Here is a 25,135-nt window from a genome sequence, read left to right on the forward strand (position 1 = left end):
TGGCCAATAGAATACAAAAGTATAAAATGTGAGTAATTCATCATGACTAGGTGGGATTCATTCCAGGGCTAAAGGTATGGTTCAATATCCAAAAGTCCATCAACAGTATTTGTCATATTGACAAGAAAAAGGATAAGAATTACATGATAATATCAATAGGTGCAGAAAAAGCATTCGACAACATCCAACGCCCACTCCTGTTTAAGACACTCAAGACGATAGGAATGGAAGGAAAGGTCATCAATATAATGCAACCCATATATGAAAAACCAACAGTCAATGTAGTAGTGAATAGAGAAAAGACAAAAACATCCCACTGAAAAAGGGGACCAGTCAAGAATGCCCCATGTCCCCTTTTTCATCCAACATTGTACTGGAAGTCCTAGCTAACAACAGAAGGCAAAGGGAAGACATTAAAAGAATTCATCTTGGGAAATAAGAAGTGAAACTATCATTATTTGCAGATGATATGATTTTATATGTTGAAAACCCCAAAAGGTCCACAAGACAAGTGCTGGAACTGATAACAGAATATGGCAGAGAGACGGGATACAAGATCAACTAACAGAAGTCTATTGGATTTCTATAAACCCTGGACAAGATCACAGAAGAGGAGATCAAAATGGTAGTACCCTTCCCAATAGCCAACCACAAATTGAAATATCTAGGGATATACCTAACAAAAAACCCCAAAAGATTTGTATGAGGACAACTACAGAACACTTTTACAATAAACTAAGAGTCACCTCCACAAATGGAAATATATCCCATGCTCATGGATTGGAAGACTGAATATAGTAAAGATGTCAATCTTACCCAAGGCACTATATAAATTTAATGCTGTCCTGATAAAAATACCAATATGTGTTTTTCAAGGAACTGAAAAAACTGACTATCAACTTCATATGGAGAGGGAAGAAGCCCAGAATTAACAGAGAACTCCTCAAGAAGAAGGACAAAGTAGGAGGGCTTACTTTACCTGACTTTAACACTTACTATACAGCCACAGTGTTCAAAACAGCATGGTATTGGTATAATGACAGATACTCAGACCAATGGAAAATCACAGAAAATCCAGAAATGAAAACATCAGCATACAGACAACTGATCTTTGATAAGGGCACCCAAAATATCAAATGGGAACTAGATGTCCTCTTCAACAAATGGTTCTTGAAAATATGAATATCTACATGTAGAAAAATGAAGCAAGACTCTTATCTCACTCCATACACAAGAATATAGTCTAGGTGGATCGCAGACCTCAAAGTAAAACCCCAAACTATTAGAGGCATCGATGAGGGAATTGGGACACACCTAAGAACTCTGGCACAGGGAATACACAGGCTATCAGAAATAGGGAAGGACACAAACACAGAGGAGTTACAAATTGACAAGTGGGATATACTGAAGATAACACACCTGTGCACATAGAAAGACTTCACTAAGAGAGTAATTAGAGAGCCCACAGACTGGGAAAGCATCTTTAGCAATGACGCATCAGACAAAGGCCTTATTACTATACAATACTCTGCTAGCCTACAACAACAAAAAAGCAAGGATCTCACTGAGAAAGTGGGCAAAAGACCTGAACAGAAGTTTCACAAGGGTGAAAATCCAAATGACCAATAAACACATTAGAAAATGGGCCTGATCATTAGCCATAAGGGAAATGCAAATTAAAACAACTATGGGATACCACCTATCACCGTCAAAGATAGCCCAATTCAAGAAATCAGAATTCAGTAAGTGCTGGAGAGGGTGTGTGTGGTGAGACAGGAATTCTCATCCACTGCTGGTGGTCCGATAGGTATGTGCAACCACTATGGAAATTGGTCTGGCAATACCTAAGACATTGAGTTACCATATGATCCAGCAATCCCCCTACTAGGCACATACCCAGAAGAAGTAAGAAACAGACTAAGACCAGATATCTGTGCTGCAATGTTCGTTGTGGTGTAGTTCACAATTGCAAAGACCTAGAAACAATCTAAATTTCCATCAACTGATGAATGGATTGAAAAACTCTGGTATACACATACAACGGAGTACTAAGCAGCCCTAAAAAGCAGCAGCGAATGCATGAAGCACATTGCCTCATGAGAAGAGTTGGAGGAAGTTATGCTAAGCGAAGTTAGCCAAGCACAAAGGGACAAGTACAAGATGAGTCCACTGAGGTAAACTTAAAAAGTACAATGGGCATAGAGGATAAGCTACTTAATGCATAAATCCTGGTCTGTGGGATATAAAAAGACTTTTCCCCAGCTTTGTCTCCCCCAGAGATACACCAAACCTTAGAGGCTGTTTGCCAGCACATGGCGGGAGGTCAGATGCTTAGAGATATTCTCCCTGAAGGCATTCAGCTATCCAGAGCAATCAAACTACTGTCTGGTCCTCTGTAGGTGGGGTTTACACCCTATTGATAGGCTAGTGATTGTTTCCCTGGAGAGCTTAGAACAGGTCAAACCTGCTCAGTGACATACAAAGTTAGGCTGCCATCCCGAATTCAGGATCTTCCCATCTTGTCACATGTGTACCCCCAATCCCCCCCCCTTCCTATTTCATGTATACCCTTAGATCTCTCCCTCTTCTTACTGTATTACCAATAGTACAACCCCTTCCTGTGATGTATGTCTTTACCTGTAATTAGGGGGATTGCACGCCCCACAAAGATATATAACTCTTGGTTAGAAATAAATCACTCTCTTGCTCCCCTGCCATTTCCATCTTCTACATCACCATGTGGACCCCTAAGCAGGACTGAGGTGAGCATGCTACCATGAAATGTGTCTGACTCCTTTATTTCACTCTCTCTTCTATCTCTCTTATTCTCTATGACTTGACTGTAATCTTTACATATTATCACTGTACAATTGCACCTGCCAGGCCTGTGATGATTTGTTAGGGGCTGGCTCCCCTGACACTGGTCCAGGCACTTTGGCAGGGGTCTGACCCAACTCAGGGATGCAAATGGCATCAAACTAAAAAGGAGGGGATAAAAGAGAGGGAATAAAGAAAATAAAATGAGGGTGAAGGGGAACAGGGCACTAATACACCCATGGTGAGGGTGCATGCTTATGTCTCCACAGGAAGGGAAAGAGAGACTATACCTCATCCCAGTGCACCAAGCCTTGATTGTAATACACTGGCATGGAGCAGCAAACTAAAGAGAGGATGACAGGGCCCAAGCCAAACTATGTTGACTCCCTTCCCAGAAGAAGGCAATAGAGAAGGACAACACCGAAGATTTAGCCCCAGGAGAGAGGTGGGTCTGTCCAGACCACACTGGAGTGAGCTAAGAAGGAGAGAGATGAGAGAGAGAGAGAGAGAGAAACCTCATCATGGCCCACCAAGCCCCAGGGATGACATCCCTGCTCGGAGCAGCCAGTGCATAGAGTGGACCGTAGGACTGGCCCCACCATGAGACATCACATTCCTTCACTTACCCACAGTGCTACCGGGGACAGCACTGAAGGCACTCTGTGGAAAATGTACCCAGTCTGCCCCATGCACAGTGGGGTGAAACACAAAGGGAGTACAACTGGGCAGCAAGGGGAGCAAAGTAACCAAGTCCCCAAGGAATCCTGAATGTAGACTTCTGACTTGGGGGACAGGGCTTAGCACCTCATCAGACTTGATCAGAAAACATACATAAAGGCAGCAGACAGACCTGGAACTATCTATTATCTTTTTGCTTCTCTTGTTCTGTTTTGTTTGTGTGTTTGTTTTATTATGTTTTGGTTTGGGGTTTTGTTTTTCTTTTCCCCTATGTCTATAAGATAGGCAGGATGAACAATCCAAGGAGAAAACTATGGCCCCACCGTTATGGGGGAACATGGGAGAGCAGGGGGTGAGGAGGGGGAGTGGGGAGCCAGCAAACTCAGAGATAAGGGAACAAGAGATCTAAAATTGATGGGTGGAGGGCATATAATGCCAGGTGGGGCTTGATCAAGAGCAATGTATCCAAGAGGAAATACTGAGAGCCGAATGGAGGGTGATCATGATAGTGGGATAAGAGGAATGTGAAAGGAAATATAGGAAAGGAATAGGAGGCAAAAGTTATTTATAGTGATATAGCTATCGAAATGTATAAATGTAAATATATTAATTTATAATGAAAGGGATAGAGGCCAATGTACATATATTTCTATATAATTAAGATAGAAGACAAATGTTGGGCCTCTACTCAAGGCCTCCCTTAACACAAGAACACTTTGTTCTGATTACCTGGCACTCTTTGATACTCACCTCCCTGATACAATTGCTGAAGAGAAAATAAGCAAATGTGGTGAAGGGAGTGGATGGTGCCTGGCTATCAAAGATATAGCATCTGGGATCTTAAAGGCTTGAAGTCAAACAAGTGGCCATCTAGCAGGGAAGCAAATAAGCCCACATGGAAGAAGCACACCAGCCTGTGTGATCATGAGGTGTTGACAGGATCAAGTATCAGGTATCAAAAGATCCCAAATAAACAACTATATTGATGCAAACCAGGGGGTTCGGAGTGGAGACCCAAAACCCATCTTTAGGAAATTGGATATCCCCCACAGAAGGTTGATAAGTAAGGGATGACTCAACCAAAGTGAAGTATATCACCAATGAAACACATATCATTCCTCTAGTTCCTGAATGCTTCTTCTCCCCCACTACCATGGCCCAGTTCTAACTTACAAATCTGGCTAGATGGAAGAACACACATTGGTACAAATGAGATCTCGCAACACATGGAATTCAGGAAAGATAAGGCCGTCAGGAACAATAATGGGAATAGCAATATCATGAGGGTAGGGGGATGGTCAGGGAGGAGGAAGGGTAAGAAAGGGGGAACCCATCACAAGATTGGATATATAGTTCCCCCCCCTCAAAGGGGACAAATCACAGAAATGTGGGTGAAGGGAGACAATGGACAGTGTAAGATATGAAATAACAATAGCAATATATAATTGATCAAGGAGACATGGGGGGTGGAGAGAGGAACTTATACCAAGGGCTCAAATAGAAAACGTTTTGGAAATGATGATGGCAACATGCTTGTTATAATTGATGCATGGAATGTTATAAGAGCTGTAAGAGCCCCCCAAAAATGATTTTTGTTTTTTAAAAAGAGCCTTTGATGTATGAAAGCAAGATAGATAACCCTTCAGAAACGGTGACAGGAGTAATGATTCCCTGAGAGTACAGGAAGAGAGGGAGAGGGAGGAAAAGGGAAGGGGAAGCAGATAGCAGTGGTGACTCTATAACCCCCCTTGAGGGGGACGAATAACAGAATTGCAGGTGAATGGATATATTGGATGGTTTAAGATATGGCAAAGAATAATAATATAATAATAAGGGTTCCCGGGGTATAGGGTGGGGAAGAGAGGAGATAAAGGGGAACCGATATCAGAGTTCAAGAAGAAAGAAACTGTTTTGAAACTGATGGTGGTAGCAATGTAAAATTATGCTTTATCTAACTGGATTTTTCAGTGTTTAATATCTGTAAGAGCTCCCAGTAAAATTATTAATAAATATATATATCTATCTACTTAAGAAGAGATAAGATCTCCCTCCAGAGTTAACACAGAAAGAAAGCCTTCCGCCAGAGCTGTTGACCTGAATCCAGGCCTCTAGCCTCCTAAACTGACAAACAGCTTTCCAACTGAATTTAAAGGAAAGACAAAATTCAGTCCCATGACCTATGTTCAAATGAAGATGAAACAGAAGAAAAGAGAACTGCTTAAAATACTTGTTTTATTGAACAGCCAAATGAAGGCTCCAGTTCTAGAATTAACCAAAAGAGTATTCTTAGAAATTCTAGGTGCTATGAAATTCTCTAATTATGGATTTGCTCTCACTACCATTAACTACTTCCTGTTTCAGCATGAGAATCTGATCTGACATTCAACCTACAGAAACACTGAAAACAAATTTACAAGCAGGGTATGGGACTATTCATCTACTGCTATATCATGTTGTTTCTTCATATTTTCTTCATATTAATAAATATCCTGAATTATTTTTAATAAATGAGACTGAATTTTTTTCTTAAAGTGGAGCTTTTAAAGTAAGCAGACTAGGGGGTACCGCCTATAAAGAAAACTTATAATTTTCCATAATATACTCACATTGCCTTCTTCTCTAGTTATGACCAGTCTAGTTATGACCAGTCTAGTTATGACCATCTGTGGGGTGACTGCTCAGCCTCACACTGGGGCTTAATCAAGTCCAAATCCTGGACTTGGTACACCAATCTTCCTCCTAGGGAACTTGCTGGATTTTTTCCATACTTGTAGGGATAATTTCATTGAAGATAATCATACCCTAAAAAATATTCACTCAGGAATATATGTAAGGTTTCTCGACTGGGTAATACCTCGGTTCTTGGCTCTGCATGATGAAAAAATGTATGCCAACGCCCGTTTTGTAATCCAAGTAAATTTTTATGGAATACAGGACAAGTTGCAGGCTTTACAGTCTCAAAAGGATACCTGCTATCCCTGGGATGTCTTACCAAGCTGTGTGCCCTGAAGCTGCACGGAAGTTCACAACTGGGCACGAATAACCACGTGTGGGGAGAGGCGGGGCAGAGAGGCTGCCGCCTGAGCAGCGACCAGCGAGTGAGAGTGCTAAGGGGTGAGAGAGAGGCTGAGGACCCCAAGCAGGCCCAGAGCGGTCCCTGAGGGGCATGCCCCCCTCTGACCTGCCACTGACCAGGAGCAGGGTAAAAGAGAGGCTACCTTCCCACAGCCAGGATATTTCAAGCCTCTGGCTGGGGAGGCATGGTTGATGGTTTTGGTTGACCCCATTGGCTGTATTAAGACCACCTGGCATGTCATGGGCCTGGGACTAGTTTGGGCCGCCCAGGTGTACCTCCCACCTGGCTGGGGGTGGGGGTGGGGGTGGGGGGTTTGGCGGGGGCAGGGCTTGAATTTGAGCATGCTCAGTTTAGGGGTCTTCACAGGCATCTAATGTTCACCTGATTGGCTTCCAACCTCCTCTAGGGGGCCTGTGCCAGCATGGGAGTGACAACCCACCTTGTCAACCCACCTTGTCCCTGAATCTAGCTACCTAATATATATAATTTATAGTGTATATTATATTATAATCTATTTATATATATTATATTTATATTGCTATCAAGTCAATTGTGACTCATAAGCAACCCTATAGAGAAAGCAAAATTAGCCAGATGAATTATGCAGATCTATAAGTGGTGCCCCTCATATTTTTATAATTTGTCTTTCTCATTATTTTTCACTCTCTCTTCAGGGATACAAGTGGCCGAGCAGTGACATTGCTCATTATTTACATGCATACCAGGACTCCGGGGTTATCCTCATCTATCCTCTGGAGGCAATGAGGTCAATGTTCTTCTGCCAGCGGCATATATTATTGACCTCAGGGCCCTCCTAGCCCTAAAGGCCCCGTGGCCTGCCCTCCTTGTAAAAGTACCCTGGGTATTGTAGCGACATATACATATATCATCATAATGTACGAACAGTCTAGGACAGGGAGGGAAGAATCACTTTCTTCCCTTCTCTTCAAGCCCTCAGATTCTGCCCAGCCTTTACTGAGGGCCTGGAGCCCGGCGGGCGCACACCCAGGCCTGGAGGATGGGGCAGAGGCAATGGCCAGGCATTAAACTGTATCCCATTTACAGACTGCGAAACCAAAGCTCTAAAATTGGAATAAGCAGCCAGACAGGTTTCAACCTATTTCTCCAGTCAGATTTTGGAATTCAAACATATTTTTCTATCTGTAAGTGATATCATTAGTAAATAAATTATACCATACGAGGCGTATGTGTGTGGGGGGTGTTTTTTATTGTGAACTGGGTAAAAGTTTGCAAAGCAAATCAAGCTGCCCCCCAAAATTCCATTTTACAATTCGTACGCATTCGCCATGGGGTATGTGTGTGTGGGGGGGGTTGTTTTGTTTTTTATTGTGCACTGGGTCAAGGTTTACAAAGCAAATCAAGTTGTCTGTTTAACGATTTACAAGCAACCGATTGCAATCCCCACATGTTAGTGTCACTCGCCCTGCTGCCTTCCCGTGTTTCCCATGCCCATCTCCTTTCCTAGTCCTCCTGAACTTTGTCCTCGGTCAAGGTGGCCTTTTGATCTCAAGTGGTTGATTAATCTAAGAAGGTTCAGTCTTCATGGTGTTAACATTCATCTTACAGGCTGGTCTGTTGTTTGGCTGAAAGTGGAGCCATGGGAGCCAGCTGATTTCCAGATATGCAGGATGACTAAAGGCCATACCTCAAGGATCCCATCATTTTTTGTTAAACCAGTGAGCCTGGTCTATGTATTATTTTGAGTTTGTTCCACATTTTTCTCTCATTCTTTTCAGGACCTTCTAATATGATCCCTTTCAGAGCAGTTGGTAGTGGTACCTGGGAACCATCTCATTCTTCTGGTCTAAGGCCATGGAGTCTGTTGGACTAATTGTTTCCATGTGTTAGGTTTCTGGAGTGGGTAATACTTCCTTTCTTTGCTTCACATACTGAAAGAATTCACACTGAAGCTGGTTTTGTGATCCAAGTGGGTTTTTAATGAAGGACAAGTTTTAGGCCTTACAGTTTCAAAGAGGTTCACGGACAACTATGTGGAAAAAGGCACCCACACGTGCAGAACTGGGAGGGAGATCCTGGGAGGCCAGAAACCCAAGAACCCTAGAGGCTAAAAGTACGTGGACCCAGAGGCTGTGGGCCCCGAGTAGGCCTCGAACAGGCGCAAGCGTGCCCACACAGGGAGGGAGCCCCTTTCCCGCCCCGGCCTCTGTCCAGGAACAAGGTAGGAAATCAAGGCCTTCCCACAGCCAGGATATTGTAAACCTCTGACTGGGGAGGGATGGATGATGGTATTGGTTGACCCCATTGGCTGAGTTAGGCCCACCTGTGTGATGTCATGAGCCTGGGCCTAGTTTGGGCGCACAGGTGTACCTCCCACCTGGCTGGGGGGGGGGGCGTGGGGGTGGAGGAGGATGGGCTCGAGTATGAGCATGCTCAGTTTGGCGTCTTCATAGGTGTCTAATGGTTGCCTGGTGTTTTTCCAGCCTCCTCTATGGGTGCCTTTGCAGGCATGGGAGGGACAAACCCCTGTCCCTAAGCTAGCAACCTAACACATACATCTTCAATTTTCATCATTCTTCCTTCCTGTGACAGGGAGAGGCCAATAGTTGTACCTAAGATGGTCACTCTTCCCAAGCTCGTAAGTCGTTACTCTGCGAAGTAGGAAGCAAAGCAATGTCTGTGGACTATGTTATTCCAATGGATCTCTATGTCCCCTGAGATCATGTCCAGAACCCCCAGGGCCAGTGATTCATTTCAACTTGTTTGGTTCCATCAAAGAAATGTTCATACTCTGTTCCCCTATGTTATGCTCCACCCCATTCATGGATGTGTTAGGGAGCCAGAATAGGGACTAAGCAGGGTGGTCTCCCCAGATGCCTGCACAGGGTCACAACAAAGGGGTTGGAAAAACACCTGGCACATTCATCAGATACCGATGGGAAAATCCAAACTGAGCATGCTCAGACACAAGCTCCCTAGGCTCAGGTGGGAGGTCCACCCGGGTGTGCAGGGTAAGCTCAGCCACATGACATCACCCAGCTGCGCTTAAGCTCAGCCAATGAGTTCAACCATGCCTCCCCAGCCAGAGGAGATAAGAGCCTGCCACTGGAAGGCCAAGCCTCTTTGACTCCTGTTGACTCCTCTCGTGTTCGTGTACACTCTTGCAGGTCGGCGGAGGGTGGGGGCGTACACGTACAGCCAGGTCCTGGGGCCTGAGCACCCTCTCAAGCTTCTGTCTCAGAGCACTCTTGCTATTTCCTGCTCTTGGCCCCTGGGATGATTTCCTGTGAATACCTGAAACTTCCCCTTTCCTCATAAAAGTCACTAGGATTTACAAAAGTGCTTCTGCATGAATTCTTTCAGCGTTGCGAAGCAAAACCCGAGGTATAAACTACTCCAGAAACCTAACATATTTACGTCTCTTCAGTAGACGTAACTACACGTGTGCATACGTGTTTGTGGGTGTAGTCCTACTCTCTCCACACGCGCTAAAGCTTCTGTCTACCCATGCATCCGCTCAAAGACCACCAGCATTGCAGGACTGCGTTGATCACAGTATTTGCCTCTGTTGCCTGGAGCGCTCACGCTCCTCGCAGCGTCTTCTCCTGGCTCAGCCACCTTTTAGACGCCTCCCTCTCCTTGCAGATTGCCCTCCTCTTCTCCCAAGCCCACACTTGTCTACCTGCTAGTTCGTAATTGACCTTCCTTTTCCCTCCCACCCTAGTAACCTTCAGACAATGTTTTAGCGTGAAAACCTTTTCTTCACTTCTTATAGCAATTTTCATATACATTATTTGTCCATTTGTGATCGATTTATTTCATTCAGCATAGCCTCCAGGTTTATTAGTTTCATCATTCTGTAATGTTGTATAGTTTTCCATTGTGAAGGGTGTACCATGGTTTCTTTATTCATTCTTGCATCGATGGGCATTTAGGTTTCTTTCCATCTTTTTGCTATTTCCAACAGGGCTATGATAAACTTGGGTGTGCAAATATCTATTTATGTCATGGCTCTTATTTCTCTAGAGTTTATACCTAGTAGTGGACTTGCTGGGTCATTGGCATTTTATTCTGTACATTTTTAGGTCCCGCAAGCATTGCATGAGGACTCTAGTCTCTCCACACCCTCATCAGCTTCGGTTGATTTGGGTTTTTTAAAACATTGCTATTAAAGCTGTGGGTTTCAGTGGCTAATTCCTCTGAGGTGTACGGCCTATTCCTTCTTCGAAGCTCTCTTCATTCCTGCTCACCTTGGGTGACCCTGATGGTATTTGAAATACCAGTGACATGGCTTTCAGCACCACAGCCACACACAAGCCACCACAGTAGGACAAACTGACAGACACATAGAGAGTTTAAAACCAGGAAAGTTATATCTCAGGGTTGTGTCCTCTCACCAAACTTATTCAATCTGTATGCAGAACAAATCATCAGAGAAGCTGGATTATATGAAGAAGAATGTGGCATCAGGGTCGGAGGAAGGCTTATTGTGTTAGTCTGGGTAGACCAGAGAAACAAATCCATAGACACTCATGTGTATAAGAAAGAGGTTTATATACAAGAGCAATTGAATATTGGGAAAACATCCCAGCCCTGTCTAGATCAAGTCCATAAGTCCGGTATTGGCCGATATGTTCAATACCAATCTATAAAGTCCTCTTCAGACTCATGGAACACATGCAATGATGCTGAATGCAGGAAGATCACAGGCCAGTGGGTGGGAAGTCTTGTGGATCCAGTGTTGTTGTAAGCACCTCAGTGCTGGCAGGGGTCTCCACTTGGCTTCTCTGGCTCCAGAAGTCTGGCTCCATAAGCCTCTCTCCATGTGTCTTCTCAGTAGAGAGTCTCTCAGGGAGCAGAGAGAGAGTGTGTGTGTCTCCTGCCCCCAAGGAGGAATACAGGAGTTCCCAGAATCCTCAGGAGAAGGCCATGCCCACACAGAGGCCTCATTGGCTATAACCTGATTAACAGACTAGACTCCACCCCTTCACTCTTAATCTTCACAAATTGTCAAACGATTATATAACTACCACACTTATTAACAACACTCGATATGCAGATGGCACAAGTTTGCTTGCTGACAGTGAGGACTTGAAGCACTGAGGACGGAGATCAAGGATTGCACCCTTCAGTATGGATTACAACTCAGTGTAAAAGCAAACACCCTCACAACTGCACCAATAGGTAGCATTATGATAGATGGAGAAAAGATTACAGTTGTCAAGGATCTCGTCATGCTTGGACCCATAATCAATCCTCAGGAAAGCAGCAACCAAACGATCAAATGGTACATTGATTGGGAAAATCTGCTACACAAGACCTCCTTAAAGTGTTGAAAAACATGGATGTTACTTTGGTACACCTGATCCAATTATAATATTTTCAGTGCCTTAGGTTCATGTGAAAGTTGGACATTGAATAAGAAAACCCAATGCACTTGAATATGGACTGGGAAAAGAATAAACAAATCTCTCCTGGAACAAGTACAGCTGGCCTGCTCCGTAGAACAAGGCAGGCAAGACTTTGTCTCCCTGCCTTGTCTCACTTTGGACATGTTATCAGGAAAGACTAGTCCCTGGAAAAGGACATGACACTTGGTAAAGTGGATGGGACAGACAAAAAGAGGAAGACCCTAAAGGAGATGGAGAGACACCGTGGCTGCATCGACGGACTCGAATAAAATGGTGAGGATGGCATAGGACCAGGCACGGTTTTGTTCTGTGGTACACAGGGTCACTATGAGTCAGAACTGACCTGACAGGACCTAACAACAATATTTGCCAGGTGATTATCAAGTGTTAAGGATAAAGTCCTCCTCTAAAAGAGATCAAGCTGGTAGAGACAGAACTAAGTAAGCAATTTCACCCAATACTTTTCTGAATATACGCGTGTTCAGATCATAGAGATATTCTTTACAAAAAATGGAATCACAACATAAATGCTATTTAACCAGATTTTTGGCTTACCGGTAATATGTCAGTTTAAATGTTCTTGTCAATAAATTCATTTCAGAACAACAAACAAAACAAATTCTAGAATATAAACTAATAAGAATAGTACATGATCTCCATTAAGAACGGTAAATAATTTTCACTGAAGATCATTAAGAACTTCTAAAATTCAAGAAATTAATTACATGCCTTGATGCAATGATGCAATCGAATAAAACAGATCCACTACAAACTGATGTCTACATGCACAACTGATGCCATGCACGGACATTTTGCATTTGCGAATATCCTCGAGTTCTTGGAAGAGTAAATGCCAAGAATAACGACATTTTTTAAGAAGAGCAATTGGGAGTACTTTGCCTGCAGATACCAAAATAGAGTCTAAAGATGTCAGTGGCCCAACACCATATTTTTGACATAATACTATGCAAGACTAAGGAAAAGAACCGAAATTCTAGAAGCAACCTTTGATTAACATCTCATTACAAGGAAGGTGGGGCATTTTAAATTAAAGAAAAGGGAATGGAGTATTTGATAAATGTTGTCAGAATAACTACCTGTTGTTTTAGGAAACCATCTCATAATTAACTCAAAATACCGTTGCTTGTGTCTTGTGTTATAGTCAATTCTGACTCTAGACCGCTCATGTGTCACCGCGTACAGTTGCTCCATCGGGTTTTCTTGGCTATCATCGTTACAGAAGCAGATCACCAGGCATTTTCTTCATGGTGCTGTTGGCCAGTGGGGGAGTGTATGTGTGTTGTGGGGGGGCAGGGGCTGGGCGGGGAAGGGGGCAGGCAAGAGACGGGTTGAATCATTAACCTTTTGGTCATCAGCGCAAACCATTTGCACCACCCCAAAAAACCTCCAAACTTGCTGTCATAAGTCAATGGTGACTCATAGTGACTCCCTGAGGGTTTCTGAGACTGTAACTGGAGTAAATAGTCCAGTTTTCTCCTGCAGTGCTGCTAGTGGTTTTGAACTCATGAGAATCACAACCCAATGCAAACACATAAACACACGTCACCAGGGCTCCTTTAATTCAACTCAGGGCACCAGAGACCTTTAACTCAAAATAATAATCCAAAAGTAAATGTTTACAGAAGCAGATCAATGAAAATTACTTTGTGCATACTTGAACAAAATAAAAGACTATACATTTTGAAAAAAAAATTAATAAAGTATTAAGGTTTCATGAGGAAGGGGGCAACAGGGAGGGAGGGGGAGGGGAAAAGGAAAATGAGGAGCTGATTCCAGGAACCCAAGCAGAAAGCGAATTTTGAGAATGATGAGGGCAACGAATGTATAAGTGTGCTTTACACAATTGATGTATGTATGGAGTGTGATAAGAGTTGTATGAGCCCCAATAAAATGATTTTAAAAAAACTCAAAAAAGAAAATATGAAAGAAATTTTTAGTCTTAGCATGGGAAAAATCTTCCTCAGCAAATCTAGTAGTATCTCAAATTAGCAAACGGAAGCTTAACCAAGGACTCTGGGCAGATCGCAAAGACTGCCCAAGACTTCAGACATCAGTCACAATTTCTGGGGCTCCCAGGGCCATCCTTCTTCCTGACCACATGAAATACTTTGGGTTTGATAATTCACTGGAATGTTTCATAGGCTGCACGAAAGTGCTACATTTGCTATTAAAGTTTTGTCATAGCAAAAAGGAAAAACATAAAAAATCACAGCTGGAGGAATCCATGTGTAGAGCAGAGTCTGGGACGGAGAGCTCCCATGTCCTCAGAGACGTGTTACCTTCCACTATCAATGTGTGGTAATGTGTGCAGGAAGTTCACCCCAGCTATGGTGTCTGAGATTGTGTTTAATAGAATTGTATTGAGATACAGTTGACAAACTTTAGAACACATTCATTTAAAGTATGGAATTCACTTTCTTAGCATATTCAGAATTGTAGTTTTTCATTTAATACCATTATTCCAATTAATTTTAGAACACTTTCATTATCCCCATAAAAGAAGTTTACCTAGCATCAGTCATTTCCTTTCCACCTCTTCCCTCGATTTCTAAGCAACCACTGACCTATTTCCGAATATTTTATATATTGAATGAAATATATTTTATACAATATATTTTCTTTTGTGACTGACTTATTCTGCTTAGTAGGATATTTTGTTACTTTTAAAAAAATCATTTTATTGGAGGCTCTTACAACAGTCCATACATCAATTGTATCAAGCACATTTGTACGTATGTTGTCATCATCAATTTCAAATTTTTTTCTTTATACTTGAGCCCTTGGTAAGTAGAATGTTTTTAAGATTTATCTATATTACACCTTTTATCAGTACTGCAACCTTAAAAAACTATTATTAGTGAATTGAGTGAAGTACAGAAGATCCATTTTCCATTTAACAATTCATACACATTTTGTTTGATGTCATTGGTTGTAATTCCCACAATGTATATCACTTATCCCACTTTCTCCCTGCATTTCTCATTTTATTCCACCTTCTTTTCTAGCCTTTATGAATGTTGTCCTTGAGTCTATGTTGCCCTTTTGATCTCAAATGGTTAATTATTCCATGGAGTGCAGACTACCCTTGTCCTGCTATTGTTCCCCTTATAAAGCTGTCTATTGTTATAAATGATAGTGAGTTCATTTCTAGACCTAAAGGGTGACCAAGAGCCATCTTAGTTTCTGGGTTCCACCTGTCTCTATCAGTTGAGTAAGTCTGTTCTTTTTAAAATAATTTTGAGCTTTGTTCCATATTCTAAGATCTTCTAATGTGATCTAATTTTAGAGCAGTTAGTAGTGGTAACCAAGCATCATCTAATTTTTCTAATTGTTAACTACGGTTTTCAAGGTTCATTAATCCAATGCCTAATTCTTTCCATGTGTCTTCCCGTTATGTTTCATTATTAGAATTGGTTGATCCAATTTCCTTCCATCCCTGGATATTGAGTTGATATAACTTGGCTGAGAGTCCTATCACTCTAATCACATGCTTGGTCTTTTTGACCTAGATAGTACCTGTTCTGAGTCATCTATCTCAGGGCTCACCAAGAATCACCTCTTAACATAAACTATTAGAGATGCTGTGTTAGGCCTGGTTGATTAGAGAAACAAATACAGAGACACTCATATACGTGTAAGAAAGAGCTTTATATCAAGGAGTAATTGTATATCAAGAAAGCATCCCAGCCCAGTGCAACTCAAGTCACTAAGTCCAAAACCAGTCCATGAGCCCCTCTTCAGACTCACAGCCACATGCAATGATGCAGAGCACAGGAAGATCATAGGCTTATGGGTGCAAAGTTGTGTGGCTCCAATGGTGGCGGAAGCATCACAGGGCTCTTGCAGTTTTCTGCATAGCTGTCAACTGGAAGGTGAAGGGAGAGAGAGTGGCCTGCCTCCAGCAGGCCATTTATCTCTGTAGCACCTCCAAATGAGGTCATCAAGCTGCAACCTGATTGACAGGCTAAACTCTACCCATATCTTCTTATGGGGGCCATGTTGGCACAAAATAAATGATCACAGAAGCAGGTCTGATAACAATGACATTCCAATCATTCAGAAAATGCCAAGGACAGGCCAATAGGCCATCTAAGTTCTTTATTATATAAGTAGCCATAAAGAAAAAAACTAACATATTTAAATATGTAAACTTCTCTCCAATAAAAGATACTTCAAACCAAGCCTCAGAATTAAAGAAAAGGGCTGCCATATTCAAGGGAAGTTTAAAAGTATTGCTACTAGTGTTCTAGTTCATACATGCGTGAGTTTTTTCCAAACAAAATGTGTTTAAACATGCCTCAGAAATCAGTGGATGGCTGCAGGCAAGTTCTCTCAGTAATAAATTTGGCTTAGTTTCATAGAGTACTACCAAAAATGGGAGAGGAGATACTTTTTATGCAATGGAAAAAACTGATTTTGAGGTTAAAGCTGCTATCATTTTTTGTAACCAAAACACAAATGTACACTTCCCAAATCATTGAATTTTTTGCAATAAGCTTATGGACATGCTGCTCTAACATGAAACACCTTTTTGAGATGAATCAAGCCTTTTATGGATGGTTGGGAAGACCTCAAAGATGAGTCAACAGGTATCAGAGGATCAAAAACAAGCAATTATCTGGATGCAAAGGAGAGGGATCAGAGTGGAGACCCAAAGCCCACCTGTTGATAATTGGACATCACCTCACAGAGGGGCCATACACTAGGGATGATTCATCCAGAGTGCAGTATAGCACTGGCGAAACACACAACATTCCTCTAACTCTTTAATGCTTCCTCCCACCCCACCCCCCACTATCACGTCCCCAGTTCTACCTCACAAATCCTGCTAGACCAGTGTATGTACATTGGTACAGATAAGAGCTTTTGACACGTGGAATCCAGGACAGATACACCCCTCAGAAACAGTAATGGGAGCAATGATTCCATGAGGGTATGGGAAGGGAGTGGGGTGGGGGGGGAGGAGAACTGATAGCAATGATGGATGCATAACCCCCCTCCAGGGGGATGAATAATAGTACTGTGGGTGAAGGGATGCATAGGACAGTGTCAGATATGGGAAAAAAAAAGTATGTAATTTATTAAGGGTTCACGAAGGTGGTAAGGTGGGGGAGGGAGGGGATAAAGAGGAGCTGATATCAAAGGGCTCAAGTAGAAAGAAAATGTATTGAAAATGATGATGTCAGCATCTGTACAAGTTCACTTCATATAATTGATTTATGGATTCTTCTAATATCTGTAAGAGCCCCCAATAAAATGATTAACTTTTTTAAAAAGAGGGGTCAGGAAAGGGAGAACCATCAACCTCAATGAATGAAAAAACTACAGCTGATTCAAAACCCAGTGGAAGAAGACTGTATCCTCTCCACTGGTGTGAGAGCTAGTGAAGACATGGTTTGGCATCTGCAATTCTAAACAAACAACTTGGCCTCAGTAAGCTTTTAACTCAATGAATGCCCAAGACATTGTGTGAAGAGCAACTCGCTCAAGGAGCTGATCTTTCCGTCAGTCTAAAACAAGATCAAGGCTAATGAAGATGATATTTATGGAATGGATTGTAACCAGAGATGAGTCTTAAATGTTCAATATGATGCAAAGAGCTAGGTCCAATAAAACACAGTAGCTTCTGAGGGATCTAGCGATGATGGATGCATAACCCCGCTGCTAGTTAAACTCAAGACAGACAGAGAGGTCAAGTCAAAAGGTTATGACAACTGTTTTTGAAAAGTCCAAAGGACTATTTTGATAGACTTTTGCAAAGGACACAGGGGTGATCACTGGGGCTTATTGTAAGCCACCATACTCAGCAAAGACAATTATTTTTGTTCCTAAACTCAAAATGCATTTCAAAGGAACACTATTTGAGTCCTGCCAACAGTTTTGATGGCTACCTTAGAAATCAACATCTCTCTTCCCATAAAGGCTAGAGGTGTCAAATTGCCACCCTTAGGATCATAGGCCAACACTTAACTATGACACCACCAGGGTGCCTTGTGAATAGGAAGATAAAAACACCTTCTTCAAAAGAAGCATGTAGAACTAAAAGAAGGATAGGTCAAGAAACAGTAACTTCCCATTTTGGTATTTCTGTTTCATGAAAGTTCAATTATTTCATAGCAGTACTTTTTGACTTACTCTTGTATTCAACAGATAAAAGATTAACACCCAGAATATCAAAGACTCTTCTACAAATAATCAGGAATAGACAAAATTAGGAAAGTGGACAAAGAATATGAAGAGGCAATTTGGAGAAGAAGAAATACAAATGGCCAATGAATATATGGAAAATTATTCAACCTCTCTACTGCTCAAGGAAATGCATATTTAAATAGATTTTATTTTTCATTTATTAGATTGATGAAAATTAAAAGATTTTAACATTCACTGTTGGAGAGTGTGAGGAAAAATAGATGCTTATAAACTGCTGGGAGGGGGCAGGGAGCAGGGTGAAAATCAGCCGAGCTTTGAGTAGCATAATTGAGGAGTACATTTTAAAAATGTTCAATGTGCAAACCCTCTGAGGCTGAAATTCTTCTGAAAATAGATCTTACAGTATGCTTTTAAATTTTTATGTTTTCTTTCTTTTTTTTTTCAAAAAATGTATTGAGAATCAGGTGAGATGCTTTTTTAAATGACCTAAGCTTGCTTTGGAATAGTTTGTGTTTCTAAATGCCCGTATTTAGGGAATTGGTAGAATCAAGTAGGGTTTCTTTACTGAATCAGTGAGTGATCATGGCATAGCCAACCACTCCAACCTCAGTTGCTGAAGATAGCTTTGTGTTGGCTGATCCTAGCTCTACTTCAAACTTCAGGGCCCGCTGGCCTTTGTTCCTCACTCAGGGTTGGGTTCTTGTCTGCTTTTCAGTTTGGGTTCTTTAGAAACATCATTAAAATTCACACACATCCAACTAGCTTGATTAGGAGCCCCGGTGACACCGTCAGAGAAGCCTTGGACAGCTAACTGGAAAGTCAGCGATTCGAGCCCTCCAGCCACTCCTCAGGAGAAAGGAAGCGACTCTGCTCCCATAAAAGTTCGCAGCCTCACACATTCACAGGATCTCGGGTGGCCCAGAGGTGGGATGTGAGAGATGGCTTTCGAAGAAAAAGTGTCTATTCTTCCCACTATTGCAGAGAGCGTTCTCCTCATAAAAAGGACAATCCCTTTTTCAGAGAATCACCTGGAGGCCGAAAGGATTCCCCACACAGCAGGTCTGGACCCAGTGCCAGCAGTAGAAGCTGCTCCCCAGAGAGGAGCAAGTCGTACTCTTTCCAGTAGTCTCAACATAGAAGTCAAGACTCAGAGACCTGTTCAGCCACTGAAAACTTCCAGAGATACTTCCCCCTCAAGTTCAGCAGTCTCTTCACCAAAGGTGGTAGACAAGCCCGGGAGGCTCACCGAAAAGGAACTTGCTGAGGCTGCAAGCAAGTGGGCTGCTGAAAAGCGAGAGAAGGCAGATGAAAGTAACCTACTGGAAATCCCTGCGTATGAGACGGGACCCCCTGCACCCTTGTTTATTGACCAACCAGAAGCACCCGAGTCAAATCCAACAGATGGCATAGAACTATTGGAAGACGGTCAGCTAACCAGTCGTTCTAAAGCAATAGCATCCAAAACTAAAGAGATTGAACAGGTTTACCGACAAGACTGGGAAACATTCGGGATGGTTGTGAAAATGCTGATTGAAAAAGATCCTTCATTAGAAAAGTCCATTCCGTTTGCCTCAAGGCAGAATTTACATGAAATCAGTGAGCAGTGTGTTGAAGATCTCGAGCATTTCGTTTCTGAGTATGACACTTCGACACAAGGTTTTGGAGAGTCTTTTTAGAAAATGTTTTTGCTCAAACTAAAAGAGGTTTCTGGACCACCACCACCACCCCCCATTGGATTGTGTAAATCTTTAATATATGGTATTTGGGGGGACGAAGAGAAATACTTATGACAGTTGACCACATTTCCAATGTCAAATAAACATCTAAAATAGAAAAAAAAAGTTTCAGCCTCGGAAAACTTCCTAGAGTCCCTGTCAGTTGGAATCAGCTTGATGGCTGTGGGCATGTTTTGTTGTTGTCACAGCTGATTCAGGTTTAGACCAATTAAGACAATATCAGAAATAAAGGAGAGATTTGATTACAATTTATACTGACTATAGGATCACAATTGATCCTATAGTCAATATAAAGAAAATAAAGGAATATTACTAATAACTCTATGCCACTATATTTTAAAACCTTGAAGAAATGGGCATACTTAAATATAATTGACACAATGGAATAAAATCTGAGTATTCCTTCAGATTTACTAATGAAATTGAAATGTGTTTTAAAAACATTCCAACCAAGAAAACTTCAGGCCCCAATGGTTCACTAGTGAATTGTATGAAACTTTCATGGACAAAATAACTCCAATCTAACACAACCCTTTCACAAACTAGAGAAGAAGCAAACACATCACAACTAATTTTACAAAACCACCAAAATATAATGCTAGAATCTAACAAAGACAGTCAATTTTTCATTTAACAATAAATCAATGTAATTAACACAAGGCATTAGAACTATATAACCACTGCAGTAAATGTAGAAAAGGCATCTGACAAAAGTATTCGACTCTGTGGGCCCTACAAATTATGTCGGTGCTCACTGCAGCAGCACATATACTAAAACTGGAACTCTACAAATTATGTGTAACGTTTTGAAAGATGGAACTTCCAGAATACTTCATTGTCCTCATATGGAACCTGGACAAAGACCAAGAGATAGTGGTTGAAGCAGAACAAATATGTGGTTGAAGATGAGGAAAGATGTGAGCCAGGGTTGTTCAATCTGTGTGCTGAGCAGCCAAATGATCTGAGAAGCCGTACTGTGTGAGGGACAGGGCATCAGGATGTGAGGAGGACACATCACAAGTCTACCCTCGCTTGCTGAAATCGAAGAGGACTTGAAGCCCTTACTGCTAAAGAGGAAAGACTACATTCTTCGATATGGATCATAACTCAACATAAAGAAAACAAAAATCCCCACAAGTGCGCCAATGAATATATCATGAAAAACGGAGAAAAGCCTGAAGTTGACAACGCCTTCATTTTACCACGACTTCATTGGATCCACAACAACGCCCATGGAAGCAACAGGCAGGAAATCAAGCGAGGTATTGTCTTGGGTGATTCTGCTGCAAAAGACCTCTTTCAAATGCTCAGAAGCAGTGATACTACTTTGAAGACTAAGGTGCACCTGACACAATGCCCGCATATGCATATGCTGGCTTTCAATTCAGGGACTGCTGTGTTTTGTCTAGTCACTGTTGATATTTTTTGGTTTCTTTGCTTACTTTCTGTTTTATGTTTTTGTATGATTTTCTGTATATGGAATCCAGGATAGGTAAATCTATAGAGAGTAACTGGATTAATAATTACCCATGACAGGGAAGGATGGAGTAAATGGGGAGTTAATAACAATGAGTACAAGAAGAAAATGTTATAAAATTGATTGTGGTGAAATTCACAACTCTTCTTAATATGATTGAACAATTGGATGGTGTATTAGTCTAGGTACTTTGGAGAAACAAATCCACAGCAACTCACGTATAAGAGAGAGTTTTATGCAAAGAAAATGTGCATCACGAAAACATCCCAACCCAATGCTGCCCAAGCCCACAAGTCCAACATTAACCCATACCCAACACCAGTCCACAAAGTCCTTCACCTCACAAAACAGAGGCAATGATGCCGACTGCAGGAGGAAAGCTGAGTCAGTGAACGAACAAGCATCTCAGCACTAGCAGGGGTCTCCACACGGCTGCTCCAGCACCGAGGGCTGCATCGGGATAGGTCCATGTGGCTTCTCCTTGGCGATATCTTGTAGGAAGTCCATCTTGCAAGCTGAAGCAGGAAACTGCTAAGGCAGCTGCACCCGATACAACCATCACAAAACAAGAGACCCGAGAACTAGAAAGGCGAGGCTTCACCACCCATTTATCCCTCCGCCTTTCAACCAGCACCACATGTGATTATCGGCCAGGCTGGCACAATCAACTAACTCAGATGGTATGATATGTGAAGTATATGCCAATAAAACAAAATTTTTTAAAGGCCAAAGAAGAATTGGTGTCTTTGAATTATGGTGTTGGGTAAGAATATTAAAGATGCCACAAACTGCCACAAGTGTAAAGAAAACCATCAGAAGAAGTCCAGATGCTCCTTAGAAGTGAGGGTGGGGAGAGTTCATCTCGTGGACTTTGGACACGTTATCCGTGCTATCAGGAGGGACCAATCCCTGGAGAAGGACATCATACTTGGTAAAATAGAGGGTCTGTGAAAAAGGGAATAACCTTCAAAGAGATGGGTGGACACAGTGGCTCCCACACTGGACTCAAACACGAGAACCAGCGGTGTTGTATTGTTCTATACGGGTCACTCTGAGTCAGGAATGATGCCACAGCACCTAATAGCATTCATCAGGCAAACTCTCAGTAAAGTAGGAAGATAAGGGAACCTTCTCTATCTGATAAGTCTAGCTGCTACCATTGATTCTATTCTGCCTCAGGGTTTCTGAGGGTGTACATCTTGAAGAGAGCAGATAACTTCAGCTTTCTCCTCAGGGATGGCTGGTGGTTGTGAACTGCTGACCTTGTGATTAGCAGTCCCACACTGACCTGACAGCAACACTAGGTTTCCTAATCTGATAAAAGACATCATCAAAAGAGCTACAGAAAACCTATCCTGACTGATGAAATAGTGAAGGTTTCCCCCAATGTTGGGAGCTTCTTCTACCACTTCTGTTAAATATGAAACTGGAGGCTCTGGTTATTGCCGGAAGACAGAGCACTAAACAAGGGGCAGAGTATGCAAATAGCACCTTTATTGTTAACTTTGTGGTAAAGATCAATATGAATCCAATTCCCAACATGTGTCAATGGATGCAGTTCTCACTTTTCTGTCTCTGTCCTCATCATCAGACAGCCACTCAGCACTGGTTTTCTCTCAGCCCCAGCCACCCAGAGCTTTTTAAAGGTCAGAGCTCATGTTTGAAAGACACCTTCTTTCAGACTGCCAAATAGACAGATGCCAGCCCCTACTGGTTCTCACTGCCCCTCTGGGTTTGTTAATTTGCTGGAATGACTCACAACATTCACAGAGTTACAGGTACAGATTTATTACAACCCAAAAGGATAAAAATGAAGAAATACATAGATTGAGGTCTGAGAATAGTTACACGCCCTCCAAGGGGGAGGCACTGCCCTCTCCTGTGCATGGTAACCAGCCAGGAAGCTCCTGTAGACTGCACCTTCAAGACTCCTATTGACCTCTCCACAAGGCCAAAGCCTCAGAAGCGTCAACCAGCATCAACCCCCCAGGTGGCCCCCCTTGGTCTCCATCCTCATTCATTAGCCTCAGGTGGTGATGTGGCTGGGGGTGGGGTGTGGCCGGAGTCGAGAGACTGAGAACAAAGACTAAAGAGCCTTCGGTAAAGTGATTCCACAGTACAAAATAAGAAGAAGAAGAATGATAAAATGCAGAAAAAGAAATAAAACTGTCTCTTTTTGAAATTATGTTATCACATATATTAAAAATGTAATCTACCAAAAAACTAGAATGAATAAGTGAATTTAGCAAAGACATAGGACACAATGATAATATATAAAAATCAATTGTAAGCAATTCAAAAATTAAAAATTGTTAAATGTTGTCTAAACTGACATCAATAAGCATAAGAGACTCTGGGATGGTTTTTACAACAGACATGTAAGCTCTCTTCAATGAGGAACAATATAGAGCAACACTAAGAGAAAGTAAAGCCCTAATTAATTGGAGACATATACCATCTTTATAAGCTGGAAGTTGCAATGTCGTTAACATATCAATTCTTCCCAAATTTATCTATAGGTTCAAGGCAATCCCAATAAAAATTTCAACTGGATTTTTTGTAAAAATTGACAAACTAATTCTAAAACACATATGAAAATATAAGTGGCCTGCAATGGCAAAAGCGATTTTTTTAAAGATGAACAAAGCTGAAGGAGTTTTGCTACCTGATTTCAAGACATACCATAATCTACAGTAATCAATATAGGGAAGTATTGGCAGAAGAATAAACAATGGAACAGAATATAAAGTTTGGAAATAGACACACATTTATTTTCTATTGATTTTTGGACAAGAGGGCAAAGCAATTCAATGTGAGAAAAGGAAAACGGTTTTTTGTTTTTTAAAAAACAGAACAACTAAATATCCATATAAATGAGAGAACGTCACCTCAATTCACACCACACACAAAATTAACCTGAAGCAGATCAGAGATTCAATGTAAAAGTTTTGACTCTAGAAATCCTAAGAGAAAATATTTGTAACCTATGGTAGGTAAAGATTTCCTAGATACAGGAAAAGAGGGACCAGACTTCAACCCAGTGCTCCAAGGTGTGAATGCAACATGCGGTGTGGAATAGGGAACTAGTGGAGAGGTCTGGGGGGCTGGCCCCAGTCCCAAATACTAAGTGGATGCCTGTCCTTCCCCCCAGAAGAATTTATTTCAAAGGACGTCACTGAATCCGCAGCTCCCGGAGAGGGACATGTCTGATCGGAGCACACAGGAGCAAATGACGGGGTAGGAGGAGAGACTGGACCACATCCTAGCCCACCAGGCCTTAAGGACGATGACCCCAATTAGAGCAGCCAGTCCACAGAGGGGACCACATGGCCGGCCCCACTATGAGACATGATTCCCCTCACTGACCCATGGCCCTGCGAGGGACAGCACCAGAGACACAGTGTGGGAATTGCACCGGATCTGATCCCACCACACTGAGGCAAAGCACTGGGGCAGTGCAGCTGAACAGCAAGGGAATGGAGCAGCAAGGTCCCCAGAGAATGCTGAAGGTGGACTTTGGGGCCAGGCCAACAGACTGGACTGGAAAACACTCCTAAAGGCCAACGATCCTTGAACTAACTACAAGCTTTTCTTTCTTGTTGTGTTTTACTTTGTTCTTTGTCAGTGGTTTGTTGTTGTTGCTGTTTTGTTGTACATTGTTGCATGGTTTTGCTCTGTCTTGTTTTTGTGCATGCTATTATCTCCGCAGGTCTGTCTAAATAAGATAGGCTGGATAAACAATCTGGAGGAGAAAACAACGGGACTGACAGTTCCGGGGGGACATGGGAGA

At 42.1% G+C, this 25,135-nt stretch overlaps 1 protein-coding gene across 1 annotated transcript in view; it reads left to right on the forward strand.

Annotated features, from left to right (window-relative positions):
• Window positions 1-19,808, forward strand: part of LOC101650659 (periphilin-1-like) — a 59,160-nt gene extending 39,352 nt beyond the window's left edge. The window contains 2 exon segments of the mRNA XM_045293886.1: window positions 19,038-19,276; window positions 19,278-19,808. Coding sequence (XP_045149821.1) covers window positions 19,038-19,276; window positions 19,278-19,808 — 770 coding nt within the window.
• The last annotated feature ends 5,327 nt before the right edge of the window (window positions 19,809-25,135 follow it).

The sequence above is a fragment of the Echinops telfairi genome, unplaced genomic scaffold (genome assembly GCF_000313985.2).
Source record: "Echinops telfairi isolate 266 unplaced genomic scaffold, ASM31398v2 ScPeMD7_2291;HRSCAF=2852, whole genome shotgun sequence".
NCBI lineage: Eukaryota > Metazoa > Chordata > Mammalia > Afrosoricida > Tenrecidae > Echinops > Echinops telfairi.